General features: G+C 64.4%; 1 protein-coding gene across 2 annotated transcripts; it reads left to right on the plus strand.

The window, feature by feature from the left end:
- The first annotated feature begins 4,172 nt into the window (after positions 1 to 4,172).
- SEPT4 (septin 4) lies at positions 4,173 to 18,113 on the plus strand. Of its 2 annotated transcripts, none has more exons than XM_017824108.1 (12): positions 4,173 to 4,250; positions 9,124 to 9,423; positions 9,629 to 9,722; positions 9,839 to 9,925; positions 10,721 to 10,844; positions 11,766 to 11,900; positions 11,968 to 12,085; positions 12,407 to 12,508; positions 13,312 to 13,408; positions 13,531 to 13,693; positions 15,985 to 16,084; positions 16,327 to 18,113. In XM_017824108.1, exons 1-12 carry the CDS (start codon positions 4,248 to 4,250, stop codon positions 16,384 to 16,386), a joined length of 1,383 nt encoding a protein of 460 aa, XP_017679597.1. In that variant the 5' UTR covers positions 4,173 to 4,247; the 3' UTR covers positions 16,387 to 18,113. The 2 variants fall into 2 exon arrangements, with proteins under 2 accessions (XP_017679597.1, XP_017679596.1); XM_017824107.1 differs by lacking the exon at positions 4,173 to 4,250 and adding an exon at positions 7,225 to 7,316.
- Positions 18,114 to 20,399: the final 2,286 nt, after the last annotated feature.

Genomic DNA, 20,399 nt, shown 5'->3' on the forward strand with positions numbered 1-20,399 from the left:
AGGCAGATCCAGGCAGGGAAATCCCATGGGACATGCATTCCCACCTCACTTGCCAGCAGTTTTTGTAGGGTCTATGTAAATGTGACATTTATAAACACAGCTCTGGGAATACAGCTCGCCTGTGCGTCGCTGCTGTCCTGCCCCTCTCTGCCAGCTGGGGACACGTGGGCCCCATCCCTGACCCAGCTGGTGGTCTTGGGGGACAGAGGGGCCTGGGAGGGGACAGCCAGGGCAAGTCTGGAAAACCTCAGCTCCTTCTGATGGGAAAAATCGCTTCTCCTCGGTCCCGCTGCCGTCCTCCCCCAGCTCCGGCACAAAGCCCTTCCCAGCGCGGGTTCCAGAGGAGGTGAGTGATGGGCTGGGAGCTTGGGGTGGCATCAGGGCACTCCTGATTCCCCAGTACCACCAGGTGCCCAGGTGGGACCAGGAATGGGCAGCTTTGGCTGGTGAGTCCTTTGTGAGGGGCTTTTGGGGCTGGCGGCATGTGACGAGTTGTGGGAAGGCTCAGGACAGGGCTTGGAGTGGGACCACCTGGGCTCACAGGTTTGGATGGCTGTCACTCTGTGACTCTGTGACTCTGTCCCTGCTGCTGTGCCACCATCCCATGGAACTCATCTGTGTCCAAACCCCTCCAAGGGGCTGGCACAGGCCAGACATGGGGGAATATGGACCCCCCCACACACACACAGACCCCTTTGCCTTGGAGACAAGGATGGAGAGACCCTGTTGTGTAGGTTTGGGGGCTGGTTTAAGGCTTGGGGGACCCCAGTGTATGGGTTTGGGGGACTGGGAGACCCTGGTGTGTGGGGTTTGGATTTGGGAGACCCCAGAAGGCCCCAGGTTTTGGGGCTCTCAGCTGCCTTGTAAGACTCAAGCCCAGGGAGCGACCCCGGCTCAGATCAAGGGAAATAAGCCAAAGGGCAGGAGTTACACTCCAGGTTTTTGGGGTCCACCCTGAGCACAGACCCCCAAACCCACCTGGACATTGTGCTGGAGCAGAACTTGGGGGGCACCGTGGGATGCTTGATGTGGCTTATCCTCTCCATGCTGTGCAAAATGAGTTTATTCCCAGCTTGGAGTCTGTTTGGAGACTGGAAAACGCAGCCTCTGCCCGTCCTTTGGGGAGGCTTTTGGGATGGACCCTTCAGGGCTTTGGGTTATGTTTCCCTGGGGGCAGCAGCGAGGTGCTCCTCTCCACTGGCATTCCTCGGCCCTGCCACTGCGCTGGGAAGCCCCCAAAACTGCATCTGTTGCAACAGAAGGAGCTAAAAATAGTCGTTCTCACGGCGGATGCAGGGAAGCATCCAAATATGCGGCCTCGGGAGCTGCCAGCAGCGGAGGACGGGGCTGACCCCCAGCCCATGCCCGGCTGACACCCTGCGGCCTCTGCCACCCCAAATCTTCCCTCACTGACCCTTCGAAGCCCCCCCAGTGCAACCCGAGCCCCCAGGACCTGTCTCGATGCTGGGGCTCTGCTGAGTGCAGGCAGGGGGAGCAGGCAGCCCCCGGGTGCAGGCAGGGATGCAGGCAGAGCAGGCAGGGGGAGCAGGCAGCCCCTGGGTGCAGGCAGGGTTGCAGGCACAGCAGGCAGGGGGAGCAGGCAGCCCCCGGGTGCAGGCAGAGATACAGGCAGAGCAGGCAGGGGGAGCAGGCAGCCCCTGGGTGCAGGCAGCCCCTGGGTGCAGGCAGGGGGAGCAGGCAGCCCCCCGGGTGCAGGCAGCGAGGAGTTAACCTCCCCACGCCCGCCGGATGCAGCATCCTGGGCTGGGCTCTTTCCATCTTGTTTTGGTTTGGAGGAATAAAAGCTTTGGCAGCAGCGGAGCCGCTTCCCAAAATAACTCGGCCTCCCATGGTAATTACAGAGCTCCGGGCCCCGGTGGCTTCTCAGCCGTGCTGGGACCTGCCGGACGGGGTGAGGGACACCGGGGTGCCTCGGGGACCTTGGGGACCTCTAGGGCTGTGCCAACCTCCCCTGGGTGTCACCATCGCCGTGTCATCCCCCAGCCGAGACCGTGCAGCCCGTTCTCTCCCTCCCGCTCCTCAGCTGATCCCTTCAGCTTTTAATGCTCTCCTTAAAGCCCGGGTTGCAGCTCGGTGGGCACTGGGCTACTAGGGAGAGGTCGTGGCAAGCTGGTGGCTGCGCCATGCTGTGCCCGCTGGCAGGGCTGAGAACACCCAGCTCATCACAGCAGTGCTCGGCCCGCCCTCCCACCCCCGCGGGGCTCGGGCGCTGCTCCTTGAAGGGCAGGGAGAGCCGGGGCTGAGCTCCTGGAGCCCCCCTAATCCCCGGTAATCTCGGAGGAAAGCGCTGGCTGTGGGGATTAGGGATGTAAACAGCCACCCTCACCTGCCTGCCCCTGCCTGCCCCCACCTGCCCCCTGCCTGGAGCCCTCCAGGCAGTGAGGATGGGTCTCCAGAGAGTGGGATCCCTGCCTGGCCCCCCTAAATATGGGGTCCGGGTGGCCACCGGTGCTCTGTGAGGCTGTGCTGAGCCTGTGGTGGTTATTTATGGGAATAAAGGGAATGTGGAGCCATCTGGACACAGCCTGGCTCCATAACGTGGCAGGGGACGAGGCTCCAGGCGGTGACAAGGTTGGGGACAAGGTTGGGAGATGGTCCCTGTGGGGTTACACAGCCTCGGTCAGGGTCTGTGTGGAGCTGGATCCATCTTTTCCCACTGGGGAATTACCACTGGTTTTCCTTATGGGTAGGGAAACTGAGGCAGGGAGGAGGTGCCCGTGAGAGGGAAGCTCTGGGGATGCACGTGGCATTGCCACCCCCCTGATTTGAGGGGGACAAGGACAGTCCTGCTGGGCAGCTGGACCGGGAGACTGAAATTTGGGGATGGCTGAGGCTGTGCCAGCTGCTCACGGCAGGGAACGGCCCCTGCCAGCCAAGGCTCCCCCTGCCCCTTTCCTGGCCGGAACAGCAGCGCCCCACGGTGCCCCAGCCGCGGTGCCAGCGTCCTCCCCTGCCCTCGGGGCACGGGGACACAGACACTGCCATTCACACGGGCTCGAGGCCGGGGGCATCCCGGGAGGGGGCTGTCACTCCACCCCTGGCGTGGGATGGGGACAGGGGCACAGAGCATCGGGTGGCTGGATCCCTGTGCCAGTTGCCAACACACCAGCCAGGGGCAGGATGGCTCGGCATCAGCCCTGGGAAGGGCTGCGGGAGGCAGAAGCAGGTTGGCATTTTGCAGAGGGAGCACTGGAAAAGGCTGGGATCCAGTGCCCCGTGCCCACTGTGTCCTCAGCCCCTGGTACCCACCAGGTGATGTGTGATGGGTGGTGTTGGCATGTTTTCCCAGTACCCAATACCCACTACCTGGTGCCCAGTGCTCCCAACACCCGGTGGCTGATGTGGAGCCCGATGTCTCCTGCCCAGTACCCGGTACCCACAGAGCAATGCCCAGTACTGGTGCCCACTCCCAGGAGTCACTCCCTGGCACTGGGGCTGTTCCCTCTCATCTGTGCCAGTCAGTAACTGCTGCTGAGGCCTTGTACCCACTGCCTGTACTGGGCCCTGACAATGTCCAGTACCCAGTACTGGTACCCAGTGCCTGTGCCCTGTCCCTGGTACTGGTGCCCTGTCCCTGCTGCAGTGCCCTGTTCCCGGTACCCAGTGCTGGTGCCCTGATGCCAGAGCCCTGTGCCTGGTGTTGCTGCCTTGTACCACCGCCCCGTGCCTGCTGTGCAGTGCCTGCTGCCTGGTGAGTGATGCCAGAGCCAGTGCCTGACCCCAGGGCCTGGTGCAGTGCTCGGTGCCCGGGCTGGGTGCCGATGCCAGTGCCCAGGACCAGTGCCCAGGACTGATGGCAGTGCTCGGTGCCAAGGCTGGGTGCCGATGCCCAGGTGCTGGTGCTGGTGCCCAGTGCTGGTACCCAGTGCCTGATGCCACTGCCTGGTGTCCAGTGCCTGCTCCGGGTGCCGGGTTCCCAATGCTTGATGTTGGTGCCCGTGCCCGGTGTGCCGTGCTTGGCCCCGGTGCCGGCGCCCGGTGCCAGGCGCTGTTTCCGATGCCGGTGCTGATGCCGGTGCCCGATGCCCGACTCTGCTGCCGGACGCCGGTGCCGGTGCCCGGTCCCGCCGCCGGTGATGCCGAGCGGCCGCCCCCCCCCGCCCCCCGGCCCGCCCCGCCCCGGGGCCGCCCCCGCCCCCGCCGCTGCTATTTCTGCTAATCCGCGGCGGGGCCCGGCCGTGCCCATCGGCAGCCGCCGCTCCCGGACGGCGCCCGGCGCCGCAGCCATGGTAAGGCCGGCGGGGAGCGGGGACACCGGCCCGGGCTGCCCCGCACCGCCCCGCACCGTGGCACGGGCCCGCTCCCGCAGCGCGGGCCCGCTCCGGTGCCCTCCGTGAAGGTGACGGTGCGCGGGGGCGGAGCGGACCCGGGGCCGCCGGTGCCGCAGCGGAGCGCGGGGGGGACACGGGCGGCACCTGCCCGGGCCCCGCGGGGGAGGCGGGGGGCGGCCGCGGGCCCCTCAACGCGGCATCGGGGCGGGCAGCGCGCGGGAGCGTCACCTGCGTGTCCCCGCGTCCTGCCTCCCCCCGCCGTGTCCGTGCGTGGGCAGCGGGGGCTGCTCTCGGGTGGCTCCGTGCCGAGCATCGCTCCCCAGCGCGGCTACTGGCAGGTCCCCGGGTTGCGGCGCTGGTGGCACCGCCAGCCTGGCCGGGCCCTCGGCGGGGACTGTCACACGCACGGAGCGGGCTCTGCACTCACCGGCAAGGTCCGGAGACGCCACTGGCATTCCCGGCCCGCGGGAGCTTGTCCTGCATCTCTCGTCCTGCCTCCCCCCTCCGCGGCAGTGGCGGGTCCCCGGGAGCCGCTCGGCAGGGCCACGTCCCCGCGGGGACCTCCGGCCACTGGCCGTGCCCAGGGTGGGGATGGGGACGGCGGGCTGTGGCCGTGGCTCGCGTGGCACCGGGGTGGCGGCCGCTGGGACAAGTGCCCTTGGTGGGGAGCGCTGTGGCCGCCCTTCCCCGGCAGCCGCCGTGGGAACCAGCCCGGCACATTCCTCGGGGGCTGGACGCAGTGGAAGCAGGGAGGAAGGAGGGCGGCTGGCGGAGCGTGTCGCAACGAGCGCCTTCCCGACAGGCTCCAAACTGTGGCTTTGGGATGCACAGAGCCAGGCTCGGGAACGTCTGTGCGGAGGACGGCGGTCGCGGCTGGGTACCGGCAGGGAGCTGCGCTCCCTTCTCCCTGCATGTGGGGCTGGAGGTGGTCCAGAAGGACCCCCGGAGGTGGAGCAGGTGCCCCCCAACACCAGTGCCACATTCCTCTGTCCCCAAAGCAGTTCACGGCTCGGCCGGAGATATGGGATGAGCAATGGTACCCCCCGACCTCTGCTCCCGGCTCTGAGTGGGCTGGATCTTGCCCGTCCCCACGTGCTGAGATGTCACCTTGTTCCCAGCCCGGACAGCCCCCACTGTCACTTCCCGGCTCACGGAGAGCCACCGCGCATGGCCCCATCCCGGGGTCCCCACGCAGGTGCTCACAGGTCCTTCCAGCTGGAGGATTCCCTGCAGGAATCGGCTGGAGCTGCTGCACCAAGGGATGTGGCTCTTGTCCCACCTGCTTGGTGACCAAGGACCCGCGCTGCTGCCTGCCCCTCACCCACAGGGTGCCCAGCACCCTGCTCCTCCGGGAGCTGTTGGGAGACTCAGATTCCCAATGGGATGCTGCTGATGGGTGGCAGGGGAGAGCTCTGGTTCTCCGGTGGGACCATCCCGTGCACCCGGAGCAGGCCTGTCCTGGGGGAGAGCCAGGCTGCTCCTGGCACTGCTGGGTTTGGTGGGGGCCACCGTGTTCCTGTCCCGTGCTGGGCTCGTGCCTTGGGGACGCCGCCTGTGCCCGGGGTGCTCAGCCGTAGTGACGCGGTGGAGCAGCGCGGGCTGCGCTCTAGGTGGCACATCTGGGTGGCACATCTGGGTGGCACATCTGGGTGGCACATCTGGGTGTCACCTTTACGTGGGCGGGGGACACCTCGGCCAGCCTGGCTGCGCGGGCGGCACCTCGCCGCGGCGTCCCCTTCCTCCCCCTGCAGAAACAGGCTGGGGAAACACATCCCATGGGAATGCGGTGCCCGGCGGGAAGCCGCTAAGGGACAGCCAGGCTTTCCTAGCTCGGGCTGTGCCCGCTGTCCCCGCGTCCCCCCTCTGCCGCAGCCCTCGGGCTGTCGCCGTGCGGGGCTGGCGCGATGCGGAGTGACAGGCGAGGGGGAGGCAGCTCGTGTGCCACCTCGCCGGGGCTGTGACAGCCCGGGTGTGAGGCCGCCTTGCACTCAGCCGGGTGTGTAATCTGCTTACGGGGGCACCGGCGCAGCCCCGGGCTCTCGCTGCCGTAAATCCCTGCTCCTGCCGGGAGTGCGGGCTGGGACGCTTGGAAAGCGGCCGAGAGCCCCTGGATCGCGCCTGAGCGGCTCTGATGCATCCCGACAATGCATCAAGGTGAATCAGCGTCCCTGGTGACCCCGAGGTGACAGCTGGGGAACCCTGGCTGCCACCCACGGCTCCTCCTGGGGCACTGTTAACCCTCCGCCTCCCAGGGATGAGCCGGGAAAGCCGAGGCAGGAACGCAGGAGCCTGGGATCCCTGTGGTGGGCAGCGTCCCTGCTTCTCCCAGTCCGGGGCTGCGTCCTTCCCAGGGAGGCCCAGCTCCAGCAGGAACTTGGAGCCGTGTGGGGAAGCTTTAATTGTCAGGTGCGAAAGTGTGGAGTTTTTAAACAGCTTTTCATGGAAAACTGGGTTTCTCCCCTCAAAGAGGCTGTGGAGCCCTCCCTGGCTGGTGTCTGTGGGGTGCTCCAGGGTGAGGAGCAGGAAAGCATGTGCTGTGCAGCAGGATGGAGGGGGGGTTTGTTTGAGGATGGAGGGGGTTTTTGTCCCAGGACAGAGGGCGTTTTTGTCCTGAGACAAAGGTGTTTCCAAGGACCGAGTGTCCTCCTGGGCTGTAGCCAAGCTGTGTGTTCAGCCCAGGGATGATGGTGATGATGATGGTGGTCCTGCAGCCCCCCAGTACCTCCCTTGCCACCTTCTTGGCCGACGGTGCTTTTCTGGTCGTTGAAATCTCGGCAGCCGGGCAGGAGCTGGGCTTGGCTCTGCCCCGGGGGTCCCTCTGCCCTCCTGTGCCCCGCAGCCCCCGCACGGTGCCTGGCCCCTGGGTGCCCTGGGCGCCCGGCGCGGAGCCTGCCCAGGGTGGAGTTATGCTAATGCCGCTCCCCTTCCCTCGGCGCAGCCGGGACCACTCGGCATCTGCTCCTGGCCACGGGCGACACCGGCTGTGCCATGGCCACCTGCCCCGAGCTGCAGCCTGGGCAAGAGGTACGGGGGCACCGACCGTCCCCGGCGGGGCGAGAGAGGGGGCAGAGGGGATGGGGGGACCCGGAGCACGCTGATACAGCGGGAAGGTGCCACAGCCGATGCTCCGTCCCTGGAACAGCCCTGCTGGGGGCTGCACTTGCTGCAGGAGCCCCAAGGATGTGGTGCAAACCCCTCCGGTGCTGCAGCACCGCCGAGGCCATCGGCCTCGCTGGGGGTGGGGGGGCGAGGGGGAGCCCCGAAGGGCCGGAGCCCCGAGGGAAGGAGCGGCAGCGGCGCTGGAGGCGCTCGGAGGTGGTGGTGGCATCACCTCCCACTCCCGTGTGCCCCCGGCCCGGCCGTGCTGTGGCGGGGGCTGGAGCTGAGCCCCCCCCAGAGCAAGGTCGGTGAGGAAGAGGATGCTTCGCTCGCACAGACCCACCGAGCACTCGGGACCCGTGGGGGGACAGGGAAACACAGTGGGTCCTGCAGCCCCCGCCACGGGGGCACCTGCTGTCCCCCAGCCTGGCACCGCGTCCCCCCGTGCTGCAGGCGCGGGGCGGCAGGAGAGGGGGGCAGCAGGAGAGGGGGTAGCAGGATAGGGGGCAGCAGGAGAAGGGGCAGCAGAAGCAGGGGGCAGCAGGAGAGGGGGCAGCAGGAGAGGGGGCAGCCGTGCGAGCGCTCAGCGCCGGCAGCGCCGTGACCTTGTTTCCAGCCCGCTAATTCCGCGCATCCCGCCTCGCCGCCGGCACCGCTGCCCGCCCAGCGAGCGGGGACACGGCTGCGGGAGGACACGTGTCCCCACGGAGGGCTCTCGCCTCGAGGGCCCCCGATCTGGGGGGGCACTGACCCCCAGCTGGGAGCCTGCAGAGTCAAGGGCTCCCCCAGACGCGCCGTGCCCCCTGTTTGGGGGTCTCGCTGCCCATGGGGTCTCCTGGTAGTTGCCACGGCAGGAGCTTGGGGACCTTGGTCCCGCGGGAGCTACTGCCGGACATGCCCTTGGGAACGCGTCTCCTCCCGCCAGTGCTCGTAAACAGGATGTGGAGCCATCCCAAAGCCGGCGGCCCCGGCCCTCGTCCCCACCCGCCGCCCCACAGGGCCACCAGCCGGGGGTCGCTGTGCCTGGCCCCCCCAGCCCCTCCCTGGCGCTGCTGCCTGCGCCCGCTCCAGGATGGGCAGAGCCGGGGAGGGGGTGTCGGGGTCCCGGTGACATCTATGGGCCGGGTCCCCTGCCCTGGCTGTCCCCTGGGACCGCAAGGACAGCAGTTCCTTGGGCCATCGCCCACGCTGAGACCCCACAAGTGGGCAGGTGGGGGGGCACGAGCAGACCCTTGCCCCCTCTCTGCCTCCCCCCGGCCCCAGCCCCACTCCAGCTTCCCCCCCACACCACTGCTCTTAATCACTTCTCGGTGTCTCTCCCTCCTCCCCGGCGCCCCCTCCCACCCTCCCGGCAGGCCATGGGGTGTGTGGGGGTCCTGGCCACCCCGGAAGACCCCGAGGAGCGGCAGGGTACCCAGGGGGATGGTGCCCATCCCTGTGCCCCGGAGTGCCAGGAGCTGGCTGCCGTCCCCACAACACAAGCTGTAAGAGCCCAGGGTGCACAGGACCATTGCTGTCCCCACTGCCATCCCCATGGATGTCCCCAGGGCTGTCCCCAGGGTGGTGGCTCGTCCCCTGGGGTGGCCGTGTCCCCCCTCTCCTCCCACCCCTGCCATCCTTAGGCTGCATGTGTCTGGCTGCTGCGGTTCGGGGGCTTGTGCTGCTGAGTCGGGTGGTGCCACCTCGGGCTGGCACTGCCACCGTTAGTGTCACCTCCTCCCGTGTCCCCCAGATAAAGCGTTTCCTGAAGGAGGACTCGGACGAGGCTGAGCTGACCCAATTCCTGCGGGATTGCCCTCCGGCCGACAGCCCCAGGAAGGTGGAGACTCCGGAGGGCCGGCGGGAGCCCGGCCACCCCCTGGGCACTGCGGGCAGGGGCCCCGCCGAGGAAGCCACGGACGAGAGGGACTCCAGGATCTTCTCCCGGTCCCGACCCCTGGATACCCCGCAGTACATCGCAGCCCCCCCGCCCCCCAGTCCCAACCGCCCGCGGAGCCCCTGGGGGCAGCTGGACCCCTACGACTCCTCCGAGGTGCGGGACGTGTCCGTGGAGGGGCGGGGGGGGGCACACAGGGGGTGAGGGGCTGCAGGAGTCACGGTGGAGGGTGTTCCCATCCTGCACCACAAAGGTTTAAGGCAGGAATGACCAAGCCTGGGGGGCGGGAGGAGGGGGGTGGCCTGCCAGGACAGGAGGTGCGCTGGTGTTGTCCCCTGTCCCACGTCCCCTCTGCCCGCAGGATGACAAGGAGTACGTGGGCTTTGCCACCCTGCCCAACCAGGTGCATCGCAAGTCGGTGAAGAAGGGCTTCGACTTCACCCTCATGGTGGCAGGTACGGGGGGCCCAGCTGGGCTGGGGGGTGCTGAGCCCACTCTGGAGCCCAAACACCACGGGGTGGGGTGGGGGGGGTACTGGCTACACCCCCTCATCCTTGTCCCCCTTTTCCAGGGGAATCCGGGCTGGGCAAGTCCACGCTGGTGAACAGCCTGTTCCTGACGGACATGTACAGGGACAGAAAGCTGCTGAACGCTGAAGGTGAGGGGGGGACAGTCACAGCCCACGTGGGGTGTCCTGGTGACACGGGGGGGTGGCAGAGCCCCGTGATGCCCCTGGGGGGCTGCAGCCCCTCTCCCTGCCCAGCTGGGCTCCCCTGAAGCCACATGTGGCCCGTTGCCAACCACCTGCTGGCCCTGGGACAGCTCCAAGGCAGCAGGGACCCCCCTGCCCAGCACGGGGACCCCCCACAGGGGCTTTGTCCCCACAGGGAAAACAAGCCCTGGCTTGTTGGGAATTGCAGCAAATCCAGGAGGCTGAGGGCAGTCAGGATCTGGGGCCAGTTCAGCTACAGGCAGTTTTTGAATTAAAATGGCCCAAACTTGCCCAAATCCCCAGGAGTTCGTGGGGTTTGTTCCACTTGTTTCCACTGCTTGGAGTGAAAGCCAAAGAACAGAATGCAGCAGGAGCATCCTTAGGGATCCAGGGACACGGAGGGGTGCTGGGGGTGAAGGGGCATGTGCAGCCTGGAGCTGTGGGGTCAGACATAGGGGTACAGGGGGCCTTCAGTGCTCCCACAGCGATGTCACCCCCAGCAGACCCCTGTGCTGCCCGAGCTGGGGTCCTGGGGTGCAGGTGGCTTGGGTGGGCATCCATGGGGATCCATGGGGATCCATGGGGATCTGGGGACCATGGCATGGAGTTGGACACCCTGTGTCAGGAGCAATCCAGCAAAGCCACCCCAGCCCCCCGGGGAGGGGGTGACACCTGTCCTGTCACCTCCATCCTCTCTTGCCCGTGGTGTCCCCGCTGTTGACGTGTCTCCTGCCACCCCAGAGCGCATCACACAGACGGTGGAGATCACCAAGCACGTGGTGGACATCGAGGAGAAGGGGGTGAAGTTGCGCCTGACCATCGTGGACACGCCGGGCTTCGGTGACGCCGTCAACAACACCGAGTGGTGAGTCCCTGGGGGTGCTCCAAAGGAGCCCACATTTTATAATATGTTTTACTTTACATTAAATTATTTCCCACATTTATACACACTACCCATGTAGGAATATCTCACATCCTTTGTGCGCACGACCCACATCGATTTTCGTGCTTCACCCCATAAACTCCCAGCCAAGACAACAACAGATCCAGGCACGAGGAACAGATATGGAACGTTCTAGGAATTAATTCAACAGTTCAGACTAAAACCTACTCAGTGTTAACTTATAAGTATTATATGTAAACTAAATTAACTTAGTTTACATATAATATGTACAATTTAGTGTGTATATATATATATACACATACATACATACATATAGTATATATATAGTGTGTTTATATATATAGTGTATATATATAGTGTGTATATATATGTATACACATATAACTTAACTTATATGTATGTTGACTTATAGGTGTATATATATATACACACACATATAACAACTTATATGTATACTGTTGACTTTTATATATATATATATATATATATACACACATATATATATACATATAACTTAACTTATATGTATAATGTTAAGTTATATGTGCAACCCACTGGATCCTCCTGGACACGGGAATGTTCCAGTACCTAATACCAGTCCTCTAGGACATAACATCAATTAATACTTGCTCTAATGGCACACAAGGAGCATCAGGTTATCTCTTAACCGTATTTCTCACCTGAAATCAGCAGCCTGGAGTCAGTAAGGCCTGTCACCACCAGCTGCAGGACCTTCCTTTCCCCCTGCACCCTCGCCCAAGAAGGTGGGCATGGCACGAGGGGTGGGATGGGTGAGAGCTGAGGGTCCACAGAAAGCCCAGGGGTCCGCAGAAAGCTTGGAAGTCCCCCAGAGGACTCGATGTCACCCCACTGTCCCCGCAGCTGGAAGCCCGTGGCCGACTACATCGACCAGCAGTTTGAGCAGTATTTCCGTGACGAAAGTGGCCTCAACCGGAAAAACATCCAGGACAACCGTGTCCACTGCTGCATCTACTTCATCTCGCCCTTCGGCCACGGGTAGGGGCACTGCCGGGCTGGGGGGGCTGGGGAGGGATCGGTGGGGCTCACCAGGCTCCCCCCGCAGGCTCCGGCCCCTGGACGTGGAGTTCATGAGGGCCCTGCACCAGCGCGTGAACATCGTGCCGGTGCTGGCCAAGGCGGACACGCTGACCCCCGCCGAGGTGGAGCGCATGAAGAACAAGGTGAGGGGGGATCGCTCCAGCCTGGAGCCATCCCGGTGGGTCCCTGGGTGTGGGGGTGCCCTGGGGGTCCCCGCTTGGCTGGGGGCTCTGTCCATCTCCTGCCTGGACTTTGCCCGGGAGCATTCTCCTTGGAGGACCATGTTGACCCCGTGGTCACCCAGGATCTCCCTGGGGCTCAGCTGGGGGCTGGAAGGGTTTGAGGGGTGTCCGTGTCACCTAGTCTGGGGGGAACAGGCTTTTGGGGGATACTGGCACTGTGTGGTGTCTCCCACCCCTTCCCGAGGGCCGGAGCCCTGCCCTGAGGGAGATGTTTGCCTCCAGATCCGGGAGGAGATCGACCACTACGGCATCCGCATCTACCAGTTCCCTGAGTGTGACTCGGACGAGGATGAGGAGTTCAAGCTGCAGGACCAGGCACTGAAGGTGGGTCTGGCTCCTGCAGCTCCATCCTTGGAGGGGCAGAGCCCCATGGTTGGGAGGACACATCACCCTGGGGTACCTGTAGGACTTTTTGGGGCCACACAAGCTCTGCAGGGAGGGCACGTCACCCTGGGGTACCTGTAGGACTTTTTGGGGCCACACAAGCTCTGCAGGGAGGGCACGTCACCCTGGGGTACCTGTAGGAGTTTTTGGGGCCACAGAAGCTCTGCAGTGGCCTCAGTGTGGAGGGGCTGGTACGTGTCACACTACCTGGACACATTGCCAAGATCCCACAGCTTGGTGGGATGGGGAAGGGGTGGAGAAGCTCGTGCCACTGCCCCTGGATCTCCACAGCTTGGGATATCTTGGTAAAGGGATGCTGGACACAGCAGAGGAGATACCTGGGGAGGGATGTGGGGCATGGCAGGCAGGACAGAGCCCTGCTGACCCCCCATTATTAAAATTATTAGAAATGCCTCTGCCTGAATCAAGGTGCAAATGAGCCTCAGACAGGCCACTTTGCAGTTTGACAAAGAACCTTTCTATGACTCTTTCCAGAGAGGGTAATCAGCCATTGGAATGGGCTGCCCAGGGAAGTGGTGGATTCTCCGTCCCTGGAGGTTTTTAAGATGAGACTGGATGTGGCACTCAGTGCCATGGGCTGGGAACCACGGTGATAGTGGATCAAGGGTTGGACTTGATGATCTCAGAGGTCCTTTCCAACACGGCTGATTCTGTGATTCTATGATTTTGACGACGTTTAAGACAATGAACAACATGTCAGTCTCTCCCACACCCTCCTGCAGGAGAGCATCCCCTTCGCCGTCATCGGGAGCAACACGGTGGTGGAGGCCAAGGGCCGGCGCGTCCGCGGGCGCCTCTACCCCTGGGGCATCGTGGAAGGTAACGCCGGGCTGTCCCCAGTGTCCCCACGGCCATTTGGGGAGGGGGATGTCCCCCATGTTGGTGCTGCTGAGCCCCGGGGGGGGGGTCGGGGAGCCCCCTGACCTCGGGCTGCCCCGCAGTGGAGAACCCGTCCCACTGCGACTTCGTGAAGCTGCGGACGATGCTGGTGAGGACCCACATGCAGGACCTGAAGGACGTGACGAGGGAGACCCACTACGAGAACTACCGCACCCAGTGCATCCAGAGCATGACCCGCATGGTGGTGAAGGAGAGGAACCGCAAGTATGGGGCTGGCAGAGGCGGGGCCAGGCTGGGCAGCGACGGGGGGGGGGAGGTGTCCTCTCCTCGGGGTGACCCCAGCCCACTGCCAGTGGTGGTCTCCAGGGGTTGGGGTTGTGTGCCTGTCTGTGCGGGGGTGGGCAGGGGGTTGGGGGGTGGGGTGGGGGGCCCTTCCTGTGCCACAGGGCTGGGAATGGCTGGGGGGGATGGGCCAGAAGTGAGGGGGACCCTGTGTCGCTCAAGGCTGGGTCTGTCTTAGGTGGGGATTCTCCAGCAGTGAGGGGGATCCTATGTCACCCTCGGGGCTGGCTGGGGTAGTAAGGGGGACCCTGCATCCCCCCAGGGCTGGGATTGACAGAGGGGGATGATCCAGCAGTGAGGGGCACCCTGTGTGCCCCCAGGGCTGGGAGGGGAGTGGGGGTATGCTCTACCAGCAAGGGAGGACCCCGTGTCCCCCCCGGCCAGGGCATGTCTCAGGGGATGCTCCAGCAGTGAGGGGGATCCTGCATCCCCCTGGGGCTGGCTGGGAGGGGATGCTCCAGCAGTGAGGAGGACCCTGCATTCCTGCAGGCTCCGGGGCCAGAGCAGGACCCAGACAAACATCCCGTGCTGGGACTCTGCTCCCAGACCAGCTGCAGCCATGGCACCCACATCCCCTTTAGCCACTCCAAGATGCTGAGGGAGCCCCCCAAGGAAGGGTCCCTCTGGGACCCTCCAGCCGTGGGGTTGGAGCAGTGTGGGAGCGAGTGGAGGCTCTGTGGGTCGGGGAGGGGCTGGAGCAGCGCTGTGGGGGGCTGCCAGGGGCTGTAGGCACCTCTCTAGGCACCTCTAAACGGTCTCTCCCTGCGTGCCCCGGGCAGGGGCCGTCCCTCCGTGCTGAGGCTGTGCTGCGCCGACTGCTCCGCCGACTGAGCCGCGACCGGCCGGGGCCGCGCTGGGCCCCGCCCTCCATCCCCTGCCACCCCTGCCACCCCCTGCCATCCCCCTGGCCCCCCTATAAAGTACTTGTTGGTACTCAACACTGTCTTGGTCCTTCTGTGCCAGTGCAAGGGCCGGGCAGCCGCCCTCGAGGCGAGCCTGCCCCGTGGCTACCCCCCGGCTCCGTGGCCACCCCCCGGCTCCGTGGCCACCCCCCAGCCCCGTGGTCACCCACTCGTGTCCCACACAGACTGCCCTTGGGGTGCCAGGAGGATGCTGTGTGCTGGTGCCATCACCCCCGCTCTCTCAGGGCTGGGGACATGTGGCCCCAGTTGGTGGCACCGAACCCCTCAGTGGCTGGCAAAGTCCTGCCCTCCCAGGGAAAGTGATTTTGGAGTGCAGACAGTCTTTGCTGGGCTGGTGGGGCTGCTCATCCCAGTGCTGGTGCCTGGCTCCAGCCTTGTCCCGCTGCCAGGGGTGGAGGGAGCTCCATGTGCTCCCCACTGTGTCCCCCCAGGGCGAGGAGCCGTGACAACGGGCAGCGACTTCCAAGGCACCTCAAAACGTGGCCAAACCCCGTCCCTTGCCCTGGCACAGCCCCCTGGCACAACGGGACCCCACAGGGCAGGGATGGCCCGTCCTGCCCGTGCCACATCCAGTGTCCATCACTGGAGGGGCCACGCTGAGGTGGCACGTGGCAGTGGCACGTGGCAGCACGTGTGACCCCTGCCAGCCGCTCTCGGTGTCCCAGCCCTGTTGTCACCCGCTGGGGTGGCACGTGGCATCCAGAGGGACGGGTGGGAGAGCTGGTCCCTCCCAGTGCCTCAGGCATGGGAGAAGCCATCGATCCAGGCTGGCTGCAGTCCTGCGAGGGGGGGGGTGGCCTCGGGGGGATGCTCATTGCTCCCTCCTCCAGGAATGGGGCTGAACGGGAGCTGAGGCTCAGGAAAAGGGGTGTGGAGCATCCCTGGGGCTGGCTGGGCACAGGAGTGCCCGGTGAGCCCGTCCTGAAGCAGCAGGGCAGAGAGGGGAGGTGCCAAGGTTACGGTGTTTTAAAGCAGCAGAGAAAATACTGGGCCAGCAGAGCCCAATCCCAGTGGGATGCTCCCCAAAATGGGAGGGTCTGCAGGAATTCCCTGGGTTGTCCCCCCCCTCCCCCCAGTGGTGTGTGGCAGGTTGGGGTTGCTGAGGTTTGGGGGGATACCTGGAGCCTCTCACATCCTCAGTGCCTGGAAAGAGGCCTCTTGTGTTGATGGCCTGGAGGCTCAGGGGCTGTGCAGGTGGGTGGTGGACACTGCACGGTTTGGGGTATCCGTGGGGGAATGTCCCCTCAGGGGGGCTGGGGAAGCATCCTCACCTCCTCTGTCTTCCCACAGCAAGCTGACACGGGAGAGTGGGACAGACTTTCCCATCCCCGTCATCCCCCCAGTGCCAGATGTGGAGACGGAGAAGCTCATCCGGGAGAAGGATGAGGAGGTGAGTGTGGGGGAGGCTGAGGCCCCCAGCCCCCCTTTCCCCTCTCTGCAGCCCCAGCCGTGGCACACCCATCGTGGGCCACCCTTCCTGCACCATCCCAGCAGCTGCTGCTCCTCAGGCCAAGGGTCAGGAGGTGCTGAGGGGCATCAGAAGGTTCCCCCCACTCACCTCCTGCTGATCCCGGCCTGCCTGGGGCTGGAAGTGCCGGCAGCCCCCATGACCCCTGCTCTGCTCCCTTCCAGCTGCGGCGGATGCAGGAGATGCTGCAGAAGATCCAGAAGCAGATGAAGGACTCACACTAGCCTCTTCCTCCGCCTCCTCCTCCTCCTCCTCCTCCTGCTCCTGGCCCCCGGATCAGAAATGTTTACATCACGCTCCGCCCCGCCCGGCCCCGCCAGACTCGGTACCAACCGCACCCGCCACCTTAAAGCTGCTGCGGTATCGCCTTATCCACCGCCCAGCGCCACCCCAGGGGACAGCCGGGGACAGCCGGGGACAGCCGGGGACAGCCGGGGACAGCCCACCCGGCCCGGGGGTCCCCTGCCCCCGTGTCCCCCCGCCCCCGGGGACAGCTTTGTCCCCCAAGCTTTGGCTTTCCCTGTGTCCCCCCAGCTCTGGGCCAGCCCGCTCCCCCTGTCCCCGTGTCACCTCGGGCTCCTGCTCACAGCCTCGGCTCGGCCCTGGTTTAAGGGGAGAGGAAACGGGGGCACTGGTGCCGGCCCCCCCAGCTGCCCCGCCGTGGGGGACAGGGCTGCTTGTTGCCTTGGCACGGAGGGACAGCAGCTCCCGGGGGGCACAGGGGACCCAGGGGATGGAGGGACAGCCACCACCCTGCTCCGTGTGCAGGGGGACTGAACTTGTCAGTGTCCAGCCCTGTGTCCTCACCCTGTCCCCACGGAGTGACACCAGGAATCCCGGACCCCGGGGAAAGTCCCTTGAACCCCAAATCAGAGGTCGGGTCCCCAGCCCGGCTCCCCCTGGCTGTTGGCCCTGTAAAGCAATAATGACAGTCCTGTGGCACCTCCCACCCCATGGCAACGCCGTTGTCCCTGCCGGTATTTTGGCCCGTGGTGCCACTTGCTTGTCTGTGGTGTCCCTGTGTGCCCAGGATGTCCCTGCCCCTGCTGCTTCCTGGCAGAGCAGCCCTGTGTGTTCTCCAAGGATGTCCCCATCCATGTTGCTTCTCAGTGAAGCACTGCTGTGTGTCCCCATGTTCCCCTGTGATGTCCCCATGTTCCCCTGTGATGTCCCCATGTTCCCCCACGATGTCCCCGTGTTCCCCTGTGATGTCCCCCTCGGTGTTGCTGCCCTCGGGAGCACTGCAGCTTGTCCCCCCCAGGCCGTCCCCATCCGTGTTGTGTTCCCCCAGAGCACTGTGCTGCATCCCTGTGTCCCCCCCAGGATGTCCCCCCCACCGTGTTCCCGCCCTGCAGGGCACTGTGTTGTGTCCCTGTGTCCCCCCAGGATGTCACCAGCTGTGTTGCTTCCCGACAAAGCCCCGCTGTGTGTCCCCAGGGGGAGCCTGGCCCACACCTCCCGGTGTCCCTGGGGACTGGATCCCAACCCCTTCAGCTCCTGCTCCCTCCTGGCTCCGGGGAAGGACAAAAGGGGCTGGTGAGGCAGAACTGGGAGCAGTGGGATCACTGGGAGCTCGCTGGCAGGGGGGTGCGTCCTGTCCCCGCCAGGGCCACCCAAGGTGGGGTCCCCCAGGTGGGTTCACCCCTGGTGGGGGCTGTGCCCGGCCGAGGCTCGGGGTGGGTCTCCAGGCACGTGCCCCCCGTGTCCCTGTGCCAGCCAGGGGTTCCCCGTGGGCAGGGCCCCCCCGGGCAGGGCCCCGCAGGGTGTATTAGTGCTTTCCTTTTTTTAATCTCGCTATTTTCTTACAGAAGCCCCTCCTCCCTTGGCATGACGGTCCTAGAGGCGTTTGTTAACGGATATAAGCAGAGTATAGGTTTATAAATTCTTATAGAGTTAGTGGAAATATTTTTATCCCTCCACAACTGTTCTCAATAAATAACGGCTGACCCGGCTTGTCTGCAACCCAGAGTGGCTTCTGCACCAACACCCCACATCCCTGGGCATCCCACATCCCTGGGCATCCTGTGTCCCTGGGCATCCCACATTCCCACATCCCTGGGCACCCCATGTCCCTGGGCTGGCAGGGTCTTGCCCCGTGGCCTCTTGTTCTCAGTTCCTGTTTCCTTGGCAAAGGCTTAAAACAGATATTGGGGGGTTTGTGCTGCACCCACAGGGACACTCAGCTTGGGGAGGGGTGGCAGAGCCCTGTGGGACACCCTCTGGGGATCAGGGGGCACAAGGAGGGGGTGCCCCCATCACCTGCTGCTGGCTTGTCCCCCTCTCCCGTGGCTTGGGGTGCTGCTGGTGTTGGGGTGTGATGGGAACTGGGGGGGCAGAGCCCGAGCCAGGGTGTGGAATTGCCCTCCATGTGCTGCCCCGGGCACCCCTGTGCCCCTGCCAGCGGGGTGAGCCCTGCCAGGAGACACCATCAGTTCCTGTGCCCAATTGCCACGGCCTGGCTTGCCCAGGAGCAGGTGGGGTGGAGGGGTGGGCAGAGCACACCAGGATGGATGAGCTGCATCTCCACCTGCCTCCCAGTGGGCATTGTCCACCTGCACCCCGTTATCCCTCCCTGCACCCCATTGTCCCCCCCTGCACCCCAAGATACCCCCTGCTCCATGACCCTGCCCTGCTCCCTGCTCTCCTCCACACTTTGGATCCAGCCTGGCACAGGGTGGGGTGTCCAACAGCCCAAATCCCACCAGGAAGCAGATGCTCCCAGCCCTGCTGTGCCTGGCTGGGTGTGTGTCATGGTTTAAGACCCCCCAGGTTCATGGCTGTGTCCTTTCTCTGGGCTAAAGTGGCCAAAGCACTTCCCAGGGGTTGCCCAGGTTCCTTGGCAGAGCCAAGGCCAGGCTGTGCCCTTCCCTGCCCTCTGCACCACCCAGAACACACTGGATTGGGTTTTCCACCCTGGTGAGGGTGCAGCTGATGGGCTGGAGGGAAGGGGGGCACCCAGTGGGGCTGTGAGAACCTCAGCAGGGCCAACCAGGCCAAGGGCAAGGGCAGGGACCAGGGTTAGGACAATCCCCAGGATCAGCAGAGTGAGGGAGGGATGGGTGGGGGGGTGGATGAAGGGATGAAGGGATAGATGGATGGATGGATGGATGATGGGTGGATGGATGATGGGTGGATGGATGGATGGAGAGGTGCCTGCTGAGAAGGACTGGGTATTACTGGTGGGTGACAAACAGGACATGACCCATCCACGGGCACTGGCAGCCCAGAGAGCCCAGTGTGTCCTGGGCTCACCCCCAGCAGTGTGGGCAGCAGGGGATGGAGAGGGTGCTCCCCCTCTGCTCCACCCTCCTGAGACCCCCCTGGAGCTGCCTCCAGCTCTGGGGGCCCAGCACAGACAGACATGTCCAGGAGGCCACCAAAACGGTCCGAGGTGGCCCACGGTCCCCACTCTAGAGAAAAGCTGCCTGTGGGGAGCTGCCAGCCCCACCCCCTGCCTGCTGCACCTTCTGCCCTTGCTGAGGGTCAGGGCTGGGCCAGGACAGCACCTCCCTGGGGTCCTTCCCTCCTTTGCCTGTGGCTGGGGATGCCAATTCCTGCTGCTCACCAGGCCAAGCCCCACCATCCCAACCATTAACCCCAACATGGAAATGGGGGAGCTTCCTGGGGTGGAAGGAGCTCCTCACCCCAAAGGCTGAGCTACAGGAACCTCCCACATCCCACCCTTGCAGCTCCAAGATGGATCCCCTGCCTGCACCTCCCTCCCTAGAACAGCCAACAGAGCCTCTGCTTTGGGCCCCTTTGGCCTCAGACCGGCTGATTTATCCAGTTCCACTTCTCCCCAGAGCAAAAAGCCCAGTGCTGAGGCTCCAGCGACAGCCCCAGCTGTGCCTACCCTTCATTCCATCTGATTTTCATCACACCTTTAAAAATAAAAAGTCCCAAACCCACTCAATCCCAGCCTTCCCAAGGCAGAGATATTTCCACATGGCAAATACTTCCATTCCCTGATGTCCTATTTTAGTTTTCTCCCCAGTGCTGGCACTGGTTGCAGACATCCCTGCTGGAGCTCCAGCCAGGCTGGGAGGGAGGGAATAAGGGTTTCTTAGGGCTGGAAAGGAGATCTCTCACCTCCTCCCCTGGGCTGTGCCACCCACATCTGACACCCAATGAGACCTCAAGTGGTGTCAGCCCAGCCCTTCCTTTCCTTTCCCTTTCCCTTTCCCTTTCCCTTTCCCTTTCCCTTTCCCTTTCCCTTTCCCTTTCCCTTTCCCTTTCC

This window comes from Lepidothrix coronata, unplaced genomic scaffold, assembly GCF_001604755.1.
Source record: "Lepidothrix coronata isolate B3197 unplaced genomic scaffold, Lepidothrix_coronata-1.0 Scaffold108, whole genome shotgun sequence".
Taxonomy (NCBI): domain Eukaryota; kingdom Metazoa; phylum Chordata; class Aves; order Passeriformes; family Pipridae; genus Lepidothrix; species Lepidothrix coronata.

What these genes read in the sequence shown, in the direction of transcription:
- SEPT4 (XM_017824107.1), top strand. Translation starts at nt 7,281, where the DNA reads ATGGCCACCTGCCCCGAGCTGCAGCCTGGGCAAGAG. An exon ending in ACCCCTACGACTCCTCCGAG is followed by an intron (nt 9,424 to 9,628) that starts GTGCGGGACGTG and finishes CTCTGCCCGCAG; the next exon opens with GATGACAAGGAGTACGTGGG. An exon ending in AAAGCTGCTGAACGCTGAAG is followed by an intron (nt 9,926 to 10,720) that starts GTGAGGGGGGGA and finishes CTGCCACCCCAG; the next exon opens with AGCGCATCACACAGACGGTG.